The 13,640-nt window shown below is 43.1% G+C and overlaps 1 protein-coding gene across 1 annotated transcript in view; it reads right to left on the bottom strand.

Moving 5' to 3' along the window:
- PRDX5 (peroxiredoxin 5) overlaps positions 1 to 13,640 on the bottom strand; it is a 39,970-nt gene that overhangs the window by 14,096 nt on the left and 12,234 nt on the right. Inside the window, exons 2-3 of the mRNA XM_069207155.1 lie at positions 7,196 to 7,336; positions 5,158 to 5,289 (exon numbers count right to left, since the gene is read on the bottom strand). Of these exons, the coding sequence (XP_069063256.1) occupies positions 5,158 to 5,289; positions 7,196 to 7,336 (273 nt within the window). The remainder of the gene's footprint in view (positions 1 to 5,157; positions 5,290 to 7,195; positions 7,337 to 13,640) is intronic.

Genomic DNA, 13,640 nt, shown 5'->3' with positions numbered 1-13,640 from the left:
CCTTGTCACCATTTTGCTTCTAGTATGTTTCATCATTCTAATTATTGCATTTCATGCCATTTTATCTAAAACGCAGCTGATTCAATAAACCATATTGAACCATTTCCTGTCTCAGTTTGCCTTTGCATGAGTGAGACTAATGTAACTGAGAGAAAAGGATGAGATCTGATCCACCACAATTTCCCTGAGAAGTCATGTCATGGACCCAGTTGCCACAAACCATCCCTGCTCTTGGGCAGAGATGAGGTGAGGTGAGGTTAACTGTCCGGAAACAGATTAGGCCAACCGTTGTCACATAGTGTGGGACTGGACTCAGTTCCCCACAATTCAGGTGATGCTGCCGCCCAAATCCAGGAGCCTCATTGGTACAATGAGAGCCAATGCGACAAAATGACCTCACGGCTCTGGAGGGATGGGCTGGGCTTAGTCTCAGGAACGGTGAGGGAAAGAAGGCCTGTCTATTCCACTTCCAAGTCCAGGGTGTTGAGCTGAGCCACAGAGAGCCACACACATGCCCTACACCCATGTAATTGCTACAGTCTTTCAGCTGCAAGCCGTCACCTACTTTGTGCAGCTTCCAGTTTAAGGAGTTATGGCAGGCCTTTGCAGTGTTTGTGACTTCTGCTGCTGCGTGCAAGATGAGGTGAACAGGCATCTGAGCTGGCCCTGCCGGGAAAACAAAGGACCCAGACCCAGTAAGTACTGGAGAGGGAGGAGGGGTTTGCAGGCAAGTTCTTCTCAGGAGGTGAAAGGCTGAGGAAACCAGATGTCTACGGAGGGTATCTGTACTGGCAGAAAACAGAAGAGACAACAGTGGGGGGGTGTAAGGGGCAGGAGAGATGTAGAGGACACTGGAATGACAGGGACGGAAACCAGCACTGGCAAATCCAATAGTTCGCACCTATACATGAGCTATTGGCTTTGCCAATGTGTTTTAGCCATGTTTTATACCAGGTTGGCTGTTGTTCAGCATGGCTAAAAGTTTGTGTCCTACAGGAGAGTGGAGCCTTGTAGAGTGGCACAGTGTCATAGATTTGAGTATTGTATCGTAGCGTGGCATAGTGTCATAGATCAGACTGGCCTAGTGTGTCATAGATTATAGAGTGTTGTGAAGTAGAGGAAAGTAGCATAGAATGGTGTGGCTTACAGTGCTGCAGAGTGGAATGACGTAGAGTGGAGTATGCAGGGTGTGGTAGCACACTGCCATTACATACAACACATTTTCAATTGAAATGGCAATTACATTTGCACAGATCAACAGTTTTACTAATAAATGTATATAGCGCACAAATGATAACTAGTGGCAATGTCAACCAAGTTTATTGATTTGTTTAATTAGTTTTTACTACATTCCAGAATTACAAAAAATATGCTTCATTTGTGCTTTCCTAAATATGATATATTCTGAAATATTTGTGAAGTTCATTTACAGACATTTAAACATTGTTGAATGCTTGAAAGAAAAGAACATCCTACAGCCTCTACTCTCTCATGGTTACCCAGCAGGATTGTCTCATAAATCCTTTCACTTTGAAGTCGGAGAGAGAAAAGTAAGTAGCAGGCACATTAAGAAGACAGAGCCTGATATTTGACCTCGGTTTTTTTTAAAGCAAAGCAAACGTGACAAGATAAGAACAAAATTTAAAGGCCTGTTTACGGAAAGGGAGCATTTGTGGAAGAATACAAGTAGCAACAGTAAAAAGGTGATGCTCAATGGGATGGGCAAAGACACAACGGACAGCCTAAAACAAATAAAGTCAGCAAACAGAAAGCAAGTGTGAGTTACAGAAGAAACAAAGCCAATTGTAAGCAATAGGCGGAATGCATTCCTAGTGAAGCTTTCAGAAAGTCCAAGATCTTTTTGCAAACCAGGAAGCTCCGCTGTCTGGTAGCCTTCAACCTAAAAAGGAAAGGTAGCTGAGGTACCCAGAAAGAAGGTAAGTGAAAGGAGAGGTGAGTGTGGGGCAGTATGGTGAGAACAAATGGAGGAGAGGAAGCAAGATGAGAGGAAGTGGAGGAGAAAGGCAGGAATGCGGACAGCCGGCAATAAAAATTATGTAAAGTAGGCAAACAGAAGATGAGGTGGGGCAACAGGAATTAGTTAATCAACTGTAACACTGAGAAACTGGCATGACTATTGTGAACATGTGTACATTCTTTGAGAATTTCAGTTTACTGCACAATGTGCAAATTACTTCATTTTTTATCCATATGGAAGTTACATCCTTTTTTTTAAACAAATGGGTGAATAGCTAAAATTGCTTCTGCCTTGAACAGGCTACGTAGATTCCACGCTGCAGACTGCGTGCGTGTGTGTGTGTGTATACAATCACCAGAAAATAACAAACATATCTATGACAGACACCAGTGGTGCAAAGCTGCAGTTACAGATCGGTAAACACTTTTCTACAGCAGTGTGTCCACAGCCAAACCTAAGATTTATGGGGCCCAGTCAGAAAGGGAGAAGGCGAGACATGCTAATTGGAATTTTAAATGGCATGACATGAACTTGCAGGACAGAAGTAACAGCACTCCACTGTTCATTCTCTTTAGCAGCATAGAAGCAATTTTACTAGAAGTTAACCTACCTCGGGTGAAGATCAGTAAAATGTCTTAACTTCTGTTTTATTATTCACCGTTACTATTTCACTCTGTGCCTAGTGCTTTGAAGCTACAGTACCATATTGTGAGTGCTATATAACACATGATTAATCAGGGCTGATATGCCATCACATTTGGTGTACCAATGGTAGCTATGCCCCGAGGAAGAAATAGTCTGTACACAACACCCGTTGCACTGAAAGGTGCAATGTCCTGTGCCAGTCTGATTTGGCGGCCTTTTACATTCCCTAGCCTGCCGACTTATCTTAGCAATGTCTGAAATTAAACAATGCCTGGGTACATGCCACAATAAAGGTAGAAGCCCTTCCAAGACAATCTAGCTATAAATACAACCATCATCTGGCAAGCCGCTCCTCCTCCAGTCCGTCCTATCGTCTCTTACCTAGTTGCTGTATTATTCTTGAAAAATTCCAATTCAATACGTTTTGTACACCTTCCATCACAATGATCTGGCGAATTCATAGGCGAATTTGAAAGGTGTAGCATGGGTCGACTCATGGTGGTATTTGACGAAGGGTCCTGGGCAAAAGCCCCTCTGGCTCATGCCTTGCACAAGCCCAGAATTTATCTTTCTGAGATTCATGTGTTCTTCTGTACTGAGTGTGGCGACAGCACCCCTGCAGCTGGTCGCTCTCCTGGATCCCACAACCTCACTCCACACCAAATTTCACCTTTGTGGAAGAATTTAGGCCACACATTAGTAAGCAATTAGCAACTTACAAGTGATCCTTCAACCACCATTTTCGTCTTTATTCCACCAGCCTGTGCCCTCCTTACCATTACCACAAGTACTGTGCCTTACATCCAGTGCTTGCCAGTCTGCCCAGGTTACTTGTCACCTTGGGTGTAACCCTTCCCTCCTATTCCGAGCAAGCGTCTGCTTCCAACCCTCATGGATGACCCGTCACTTCTGGGTTAACCATATGTTTTCCTTCCAAGCAAGTGTTCAATTCCAGTCCAGGAAAGGATTGGTATCCTAGGTGGAAGTCTCCACCTTTCCTTTCTTGGTAACTCTGTCACCTAACCACTAACTTCTTCCAGTCCTCAGGCTCTGCCACTGATTATACTCACCATTGGTTGGCTCCCAACTTGCTCTCATTTCCTGTTTTCCTATAGGTCAGAGGTTCCTCCTGGTACCCAGCTTCCTCCTGGGCATCATAATCTTAGTCCATGTGGTGGAGCATGGACCAAGCACCTCTTCCTGTGGACAGTATCTCTCCACTGGCCGCAGGTACTCTCCTCTCCCCTCCCACCCCCCTCCCCCACGGTCGCATGTGCAGTCCTCCCCATCACCCCTGCCTGCTCCTCCTCCTCTGCTTGTCTGAAGGTATGTTGCTTTTTGCTAAAAATCGACCTTGATGAGTGGAAGGAGTGGAATGCTGTGGAAGTGTCATATGTGTGCGGTTGCCTGCTTCTCTAGGTAACGTCCGGGAATGCCCCTTTAATTGGTTCATCAGTGGTGCAGCTGGCAGCTCACCGTAAGGATTTACTGGTTGAAAATGCTTGCTTGTCGAGTGCGAGAGTTTTTAGATGTGTACCGTGGTGAATAGTTGAGTGAATATGACTGTTTAATATGAGTGCGCTTAAGACTTGCCAAAGCTTTGTTGGTTGATCTCCCATGGCGATTTAAAGTACTGGTTCTAGTTTACGGCTTTCAACTCATTGTCTAATCACATACGCTTTTTAACAATGTATAGGAAAGTGAACTCATATTTTGAGTCGTACTTTTCTTTGGAAGCAGCTCGTCTCTCATACAGAACAAGTGCCTGTAGCAGAACTTCAATAAACGTTACTTTTCTCAGGAAGGGATTTAGAAGTCATCAATCCGCTATTCTCGCAGCTCTCTTGTATCAAAGGCACTGTACTGCATCACGGACAATGCTGCGCGAGCTGTAAAGGCCTCCCTTGGGAAGGAGAGCTATAAGGAGACGGGAACAAATTCCTGGGCGTGTCCAAACACATCACCGCTCCTATTTGTCTGTCATTTTCTCCATTGATCTGAGAGAGGAGATCCTCCGTTACACTCTCTTTATGTACTCTTTGATGCACAAAGCTCACTCTGTTCCCAGTGACTTCTCAGCTACCTTGGTTTTGGTTTTTGTATTTCTAGATGCTCTGTGTTTATAAAAGGCTGTAACATAGTATGTTAGGATTATATATTAAACTCACAAACAGCGGGCTGGCATGGGTTAAATGGGAGAAAACGAGCTAGTTCTCCTTTGTTTTTAAGTGCTCTGTAGTGATCAACTCTGCGTCTGCAAGGCCCAAATTAAGCTCTCACTATGGGCTCAGCATGCTGTAAAGTTAAAGGGGAAACATCACTCAACACGTTTTTTTGGACATGCAACACAATACAAAATAGCAAAGTCATATATCCATGTTTTTCCATTATAACTTCTGCCACTTTGTTTTAGCTTTAACAACTGAAACACTACTCTTTCGGTTGTTATCGTTCTCCTCCCTTGCTATTCTATGACACATTGCAATTGGAAGAGAAGCACGTTACTTTATGTAGAGCGCTTGTTTTACACTCACCTTGCCTTCAGAATGCTGTGTCTTGCCCCATTCAGTCATCACGAAGACGTCATTGACAGAGATGCAGGCAATGACTGCAATGCCCTTCCCCTTCAACTCTTCAGCTTTCTCCACGTAACCAGGGAGGTGGGTCTAGACCATAGAACAGAAGGAGGATGGGAGAGTCAAGGTGGACAAATAGAGAACGGAGTCCTAGGCCCTCCCTCCACCTTAACGCTCATAACTAGGGCTTCTACACCAGGAAACGCACTCGGGCCACACTCAACCACTCAAGTGTTGCTTTATCCACACTTTCTCAACCCAGTATCACCACAATCTACCTGAAGGCATCAGCCCAGAAAGCTGAGGGGTTAAATGTTCAGCTCCTCTCTACACTTCATGGACCACTCACACAGACAGCGGGACGGATTAAAGATGGCTACCTCGATCTGGTTTCAGGTGATGTATCCAATTCCACTAAAACAAGCATCCCAATTTTACATGCAAACCCTTGCTTAATTTACAGATAAAAAGGGAGCAACGGGGGCTACCACATTCGTTCAGAGAAGAGGAAACATTTCTTATACATCATATGCCAACATCCTCTAAGGGCATTTGGTAGATAAAACTAACTACAACCTTCTCCAACCTATGGCGATAAGGAAGCTGGGGAAAAGCTACTCGTAGAACAACCATTTCCTGAACATATAGGAGCTACAGCCTTGCCACGGGCCAGTGAATGGTAGGGTCGGACTTTCAGTCATAAACTGCCATGCCCATGAAGGGACTCACAATAATTTGTTAATAAAGAGTAATAGGGAAATTTGAGACCAAACCGAGCTGGAGAAGTCATGGCAGCTAGCAGTGCTAACAAATGAACGTTTGTTTGTCACAGCTAGTCTCGTTACAAATTTTCTAAGGAAGGAAATTAAGAAACCACGTAAAGTGCCAAAACACCTGTATCAAAGAGCTAAAAGAGGCCGCAAAGGGGAACAGAAAAAGCAGAAAAAACCCATTGAAGTAAGGGGGTGGAGTCTGTGGCAGATTACTGGAATCTGTGGGCAGAGAGGAAATGCTAGATTTCAACGCTCTCCTGGGCTGTTATGAAATACTTTGAGAGCTGTTTCCTGGTTTCGAATTGCACCTCTTTCAGTGTGGGCGACTTGGCTGTCTCAAGGTGTGAAGAAACTGCATCTGTGCCACAACCTCACCCAGTCCTGCCACCCCACCCCCTCCCTGACAGTTTCATAATTTATAAACTGTGATACCTGCCTAACTAGAAGACAATATCTTACAGATCAGGTAGACACGCCTGGCATCCAGAGCCAGGTACAAATTATTTATTCATTTGTTTCCTCTTGCCTTTACACTGCGCAAACCTAGCCACAAGGTCTTAGACGCGACAAAAAGATATACATACATTAGAACAGAGTAACAACTGTTTGTCTATTAACCTTTAACAATAAAACAGCTGAGTAAGGGGAGCTATTCGGATTGGAAGGTGGAATCTCCCCTTTTCCCACCTGGGTGCCTAGTAGTAAACTTAGTAAACTACCTGCCATTTTCATTAGCACTTTGGGAGGGCATCTTCACCAAAAGTGCATGATGAATGGGCCATCATGTTACATAGACCACAGAGCATCCATTTTTGTATTTCAGGAACAAACACCTAAAGTTGACCCAGGCAGGAAAAAAGACTGATGAACAGTCACCCCTTGAATAGGGCAGGCCTCGTGAAGTTTAGAAGCTTGTGGCCTGGGGGTGGATGGCCCTAAAAGTTCTCAGGTGACTGAGTCGACTAGGGCTCCTCTACGGAAACACGGCCGTTCTCCATCACTAAATAATGAAGTAAACACGGGTTTGGCACCATGAGATATCAAGTGGTTTACATTTCCTGTCCCGGCCAAACCTTAAATGATCCCTTTGGTCACCCAAGAGGTTCTCTGAAAACCACTTTTGAACTAACCCTCACGCAACTCTGCCAACTTCCAAAGCCCTCGGATGCCAAGCTCAGAACTAATCATAAACTCAGTGGTGAACACACAAGGACCTCACTCACCTTGGAGCAGCCAGGGGTGAAAGCTCCAGGCACCCCAAAGAGGATTCCCTTTTTGTCTTTGAAAATTTCTGCCACGTTGACTTTGTTGCCCGGCTCGCCCTCGTAAACTTCCACAGCTGGCACTGCATCTCCAACCTGCAACTGGAGGGAAAAGTGTGAGTGTGGGGATGCGACTTGGATTCGCTCTGGGGAATCGGAGACATGCACACCACAAGTAAAATGTTATTCGGGGAGCTCTTTCGTCGACAGAGCAACACCACACAGCCAAAGAGAAATCACACCAGCCCTCAGCTGTAGGGTGATGTCTTACTGCAAAGATGGGACCACCCCGGCTCTAACATGCAGAGTAGAGAGGGGTGAAGGCAGTGAATGTAGCTGGAGAAAATGACCAGGGACATCAATGGGTTTGAAAGAAGAACCAAGGAGGGCAGAGTTGTAGTGAAATGCAAGGCCAGCAATATGTGAAGAGGCAATGGATGAGGATGCAGTTGAGGACGAAGGAAGGGAAAGGATGGAACTCGGTGGAGGTGGTGGCTCTGAGCAGTAGCAGGGTTGGGATGGACAGTCAGTGTACACTATTAAAGGATTTTTAATGAAGAACCAACCCGACTTTCTGGGATACCTTAGGTGCTTCACAGTAAATGGAAATACCCCTTTAACCTACCTTCCTAGAGACCATTGTCACAGACCCATGAAAAGAATCGCAGAGTACGGCATATGCATTGGCCAGGGAAGCACCGAGATCAAGTACTAAAATGAATTCAGTATGTAAACACTCTGGCGTATAAATCAAACTAGTGTGAGTTTTATTACTAAAGAGCAATACCAGTTTCCACATATTCTGAACTGCAAGAACCCAGATAATTTCTGAAGCAATACTGTCTATTGTTGTGCTAATAAACACTGAGCTTACAATGTCACTATGGAGTGACAGACTGCCATGTACATCACTGCCACCATGCATTAAGAGGTTGCTAGGCATATGAGCCCAGACATAGGAGTGGGAGGAGTTGGACATGGGTGGCTAGAAGGTGGCCAGTGTAGGAAAATTAACAGAAGCCAGGTGACTGTGCTCTAATGCTACAAACTGAGGGTCAAACAAACTGGTCCACTGCCTATCTTTACCTTTGTAACAATTGGCGATTCTTTTGGTTTGTAGTAGTGAGCTTTAAACATCAAACATAAGAGCACAGAAGTGAAAGGTATGGCGAATGGTTTTAACTATGGATTATGTTTTTTTTTTTACTGGGAAAAACTATCATGGGTTTATACACACCTTTCAATGGCAAGATCTACGCGGAACCTCCAACTGTTTCTCTTACAGAAGGAGCTGGAGAAGCTCCTAACCCTTTTATGCGAGAGGAGGTAAAAAAACAAAAGAGTATTAGGACTTCAAATCCCAACTACAATTGGACTCCAGAACATTAACGAGGTTCCAGGCAAACTAGAAGAAAGGCAAACCATTAATTCACTGATTTGGTCTGTGGGCCCAAAACAATGATTATAGCAAAAGAGGGTGAAAAAAAACTGGTATTCGTCCACAGTTAGGCAGCCAAATTAGATTGTTTGATATGGTTCACAGGAGTCCAATTCCTAAAACCTGCAAGAAGTGTTTGGATAGTAGCCAAAAGTCTGTTAAAGAGGTAGGTACCGCTTCACAAATATCTACTTCTGGTATAAGTGGGGCAAAGGAGATTGAGGGCTAGATGGGCATTCTATAAAATGGCTACGGGGGCACTATTCTTAGGCAGGCAACAAGAAGCCAAACTTGTCCCACACCTCAGCTTCCCACCGTAAAAAGGTAAAGTAAACCTTGCGGGTTAGAGGATCACACATTCTCCAGTGGTGGACAGTAATGTCCACACTGCCTCTTAGAGGAGAGTCCCGAGAAATTCTCAAAGCTTATTTGCCTGGGGATACACCACAGATACTACAGTGCGTGATGCCATTTTAGTAAGAGTAGGGTGAGTGACCGAGTCCCACATTAGAAATGAGAATTCCAGAACCAGGCTAGAGGAAGGGGACCCTGTTTGTGAAGATTACTTGTGTTATGTACTGTAGTGCGCAGCGATTCCGTATACAGCATGTATAATCCAGAAAATTTGAGCATTTGAGTTTTGCAAGACAAAACAGAAATGTACAAGAAACTCTAAACTAGATTTATCGACCTGTTCAAACCAAAAAACAGACGATCATGCAAAGTCCTTAACAACAAACCAGCATAAATGCACAATTGGATGAAAGTCCTCAAACTGGTCTTCTACCTGAGAACGTGAGATGAGATTTAACTAGACACTTAAAATTGAACAGAAGAGGTCATTCTAATTGTGGTGATTTTGACACATAGCATCTAGAGATCAAGACGTGTCATTCCACCACCACCGTTTGTGCCTCTGATGCTCTGTTGAGTAATCTCAAGGATCAGATTCCTAACAAAATAACTAAAAATGAAGCTTTTAATTTTGTGGCAAAGATCATAGAACAACCATAGCAAACACTTGGAGCCCCTTTGGAAACAACGTGCAGGTAAAGGGACTTAGTAAAACAAGCATTAGTTAAGTGAAAAGGTCTTAGGTTTTGTTACAGAACATGGTTGGTAACAGTTTGGAAAATCTGTGTGTGTTGTTTTCCAGGTGCCCAAGAAAGAAAGGCCCATATTGAACCAACATATTGGCTACAACCATATGGACGCTCGGTGCTGTGCCCGTCTGCTGAATAGACTGCATGAACAGAGTTAAGCTGTATCCTCCAAAAACGGTGTTAAGGAGCCAGAAGAGGAAGTCTGCATTGTAACTGTTGAACTTAAGACATACAAAGAAAACTACTACACAGTGAATGCTTTGACAAAGGGGCAGTATTTTCGTTGCAGTTTAAGTCAATGTGTGGGCACTTCTTTAATTTGTGAACAAAAAAAGCTTTCACCACGGTAGAGCAACAATAAAGACAAACAAATAGACACGCAAGGGTGGGGATTAGCGAATAGCTTGTGTCTTAATAACAGGCTAGGCATCCAAACAGCAAGCACTCCCTGAGCAATAAATCCATAAACTAACAATTAACGTGTGGTTGTGCAATCAAAGTAAGCACATCAAGGAACATACACTGGCTAGCCATGAGAAAAAAACAAGTACTGGGAAAGCCAAAAGGTTTCGCCTATGTGAAATCTATTGGCTTGGTCAATGCCTTTTTTTTCTTCACATGTTGTGGATGAAAGTTTAAAAACTAAGCACTATGACGGAGAAAAAAAAAAAGAAGCGCTATGACGTGGCCAGCATTGACTGTCCTTGAGTTTTTTTTAGTTTTTTTTTTTTACCTTAATTGCTGTGCAACATGAAAAAAAAAAAAAAAAAAAAAAAAAAAAAAAAAAACACACACTGACAAATCCAATATATCGCGCATAGGCAAAACCTATAGGCTTTACCAACGCTTGTTTTGCTTAGGCACAAGGAGATTAAGTGTTTTGCCCGGAATCACAAGTTGTTGAGCCAATGCAGAGAACTGAACTCACGTGATCTTAGAAAGGCAAAAATTATTCAGTATATACATTTGCACCAAACAGCTCGGTGCAATTCATTTCCACAGCAATAGAAGAGCGCAGCAAAATCCATCAACAGAGGAGCAAATTACATTTAAATCTGATAAAAGCACGCTGCCTGTTTATAGAACCTATAATTTCCAAACGAGGGATAAAAAATAAAAAGTGAGGACATTTTCTTCACTTCTCACACTGCCTCCTCACAGTCCTGGGGTTCTGCTGCCTCCAAAGAAACAGCTCATTTGGTTAAAATGTGCATCTGTTTTCCCACAGAAGAGCGTGAGGGCAACAGACAAAGATGTGTGCAGCAAAATTGTTACAGTTTAGTCACTCTGTAGTGAAAGCAGCAGCTACAGACAAAATGGTGATGGTTTAATTGCCTCATATATATTTATCGGAAAACCGCACAAAGTAGAAGCACGGAATTGCAGGGGCTGGAAACAATGTGCCAGTTTCAGGACATTATCTATTTTGATATAATACTTTTTGATTTCCAGAACAATTGGAAAAAATATGTACCTGCACTGCAGGAGCCTGGCCACAGGAAGCAGTACTTGGTCCAGGCTCCACGGCAGGATAAAGACTCAAGCCAGGAGGAAAGATGGAGGCAAGGTGAAGGAGCCTCCCAATAGGATGCAAGGAAGTGAGAGAGTGACGTGGGAACCAGCCAATCACAAGTAAAGTTAAGTAATGGGTGTGCTCTAAGTCCCTTTTAAGATTTATTTATTTATTTATTTTTTAATACAAGAAATTTTGCAAGCACAGTGCAGGAGCTGGGCAGACAAAATCTAAAAAACACATTAAAGTAAATGGCTGGAGGGGCACCACTCTGCATTACTTATAGTACTTTTGTTGAAGTATTAGTGACATGAGGTATTGGCTAAAACTGTGTAGAGCAAGGTGTAAAAAACAAAAACATACACAACATACAACCTAGACTTAAAAAGCTCATCGAGACCTTTTGTGAAAACAATGAGAAGGGGTGGATGAAAAGCAGACCCTTAGGTATAGCACACCCACAGAAAGAACTGTATGAAAGCAGGTAGTGTATTCACTTCAGGCTGCTGTGTTGGAGAGGAGTTTTTAGTCCATAATCACAAGAACTGTGAAGTGATCTTTCACACTGTGCTCAAGACAACTTATATGGATTAATACCCTAGAACAGACATGAACCTTTGGAAAGAGTGATCTGGATTTCGTTTCTGACGGCCAAGTGGTACTGTAATTATTAATTGACAGTCATAAATCCAGAAGTAGCATTAGCCAGGCCACAAGTAATTACCAAAGAGGTAAACCCACTAACATAGGATGTATTTTTTACCAGACAAATGACAACACTGAATTTACCACATAAGATTTAAAAACATAGTTAACTGATGTCTGCCCAGAGTAGGTGTAGACACTGCTGGTGCACTGAATGATAAATTCTGTCTTCACAGCGGTGTTAACAGGCAGCTTAGACATGTTGAGAAATATGTGAATGTCTAGTGCCAAAACACATACAAACGTGTTTGAGGTTGACAGGCTAAATACCCTTGCATAAAAGAGGTATGATTATTGCTCACCCGTAATCGGTCTCAACAGGTTCATAAAGAGTGGGTACTATTGCGGCATCCCACAGTTCTTTGTAATATTTCCTGGTGTTGATGAAATCCCATTGCTTGAAACCCCGAAATAATGTACCATTAGTTTGGAAGATCAGTGATTCTTTCCCCTTAGGACACATTGAAGTGACGAACCCCCACCACTGCTACCAGAACATAAATTGATGCAATAAAGAAATCCTGCTTGGAGACCCATAACTTAATTGGCACCCCACTGGTCTTCAGTGGATTTACTGTAAAACTTTGTGCCTGAATATACTCCGATCACATTCCAAATACCAGCCAATGGGATTTGATGGTTCTACATAGGCTTACTAGGAAGAGAAAAAAAAACTGAGGTGAACATTCACTTCCTGGAGAAACAGTTATGACAACTTGGGGGTGTGCTCAGGCGTGTGATGAGAAGCCAAAAAGTGACATGTTGCTTTATGGCACCATCCACTTTAGTCAAGCAATAGGCAGGCAAAAAGAGTAAGCCAACCAGAAGTAAGAGTGAGTGACTTCAGCTTAGACCAATGCGCAGTTCAGGACTTTTGTGGTTTTGGCATACTGTTAGCAGAAATGTATTTCACTATATATCGCATCTATGGAGCCACACTCAAATCTTGCACACGCCCAATTGAGAAAGGCGGCATTGACACGGAAGTAAACAAATGTGTTCAAATAAATTACTATGTGTTCTGCTTTGGCCTAAGCATTGAAAAAAAACACCCTAGACACGAAATAAACTGATGTAGGTTTAGGCTAGGTGTATTACAACAGAGGAGAAAAGTTCATATTGTTTTTGTAAGTACCACTGTGAAACGTAAATATTCAGCAATAGGTTGGAAATTATAAACACCACCTCCCTTCTACTGCGGGGCAGATTTCACTTGTGAGGTTGTCCCAAATTGGTCTGAATAGACGAAAAACAATAGTCACACCACCAGTACAATTAGCAGCATAGGTTATAATAATGGTGCTGCATGACTGTTATTGCCACCAGAGTGTGAATATATATATATTTTTTTTAATTAAGTGGACTAAGTAGGCCTGTAGTCCACTAGGAAGTAAACGGCAGTCTAAATTATTAGCTGGGAAAGTCACACTAAGGCCAGCTTTTTGTCTAGGTACTGCTTGCATGAAGAAGGGGGGAGCAGCTGTTCTGGTGTTTTGCATAACAGAGGAACGGAACAGCTCGCAGTAGTACAGAGAGCAAGGTGACACCGCAGAAGATGCAGTCAATCGCATTACTGCTTCACAAGGTATAGATTTCATTGTACTGTTAGTTACGCTGAATACAGGAGGAGTAAATAAATAAAATAAA

Source organism: Pleurodeles waltl, chromosome 9 (genome assembly GCF_031143425.1).
Source record: "Pleurodeles waltl isolate 20211129_DDA chromosome 9, aPleWal1.hap1.20221129, whole genome shotgun sequence".
Lineage (NCBI taxonomy): Eukaryota > Metazoa > Chordata > Amphibia > Caudata > Salamandridae > Pleurodeles > Pleurodeles waltl.
The sequence above is the reverse complement of the archived record's forward strand: the minus strand, read 5'-3'. Positions and strand labels throughout refer to the sequence as shown.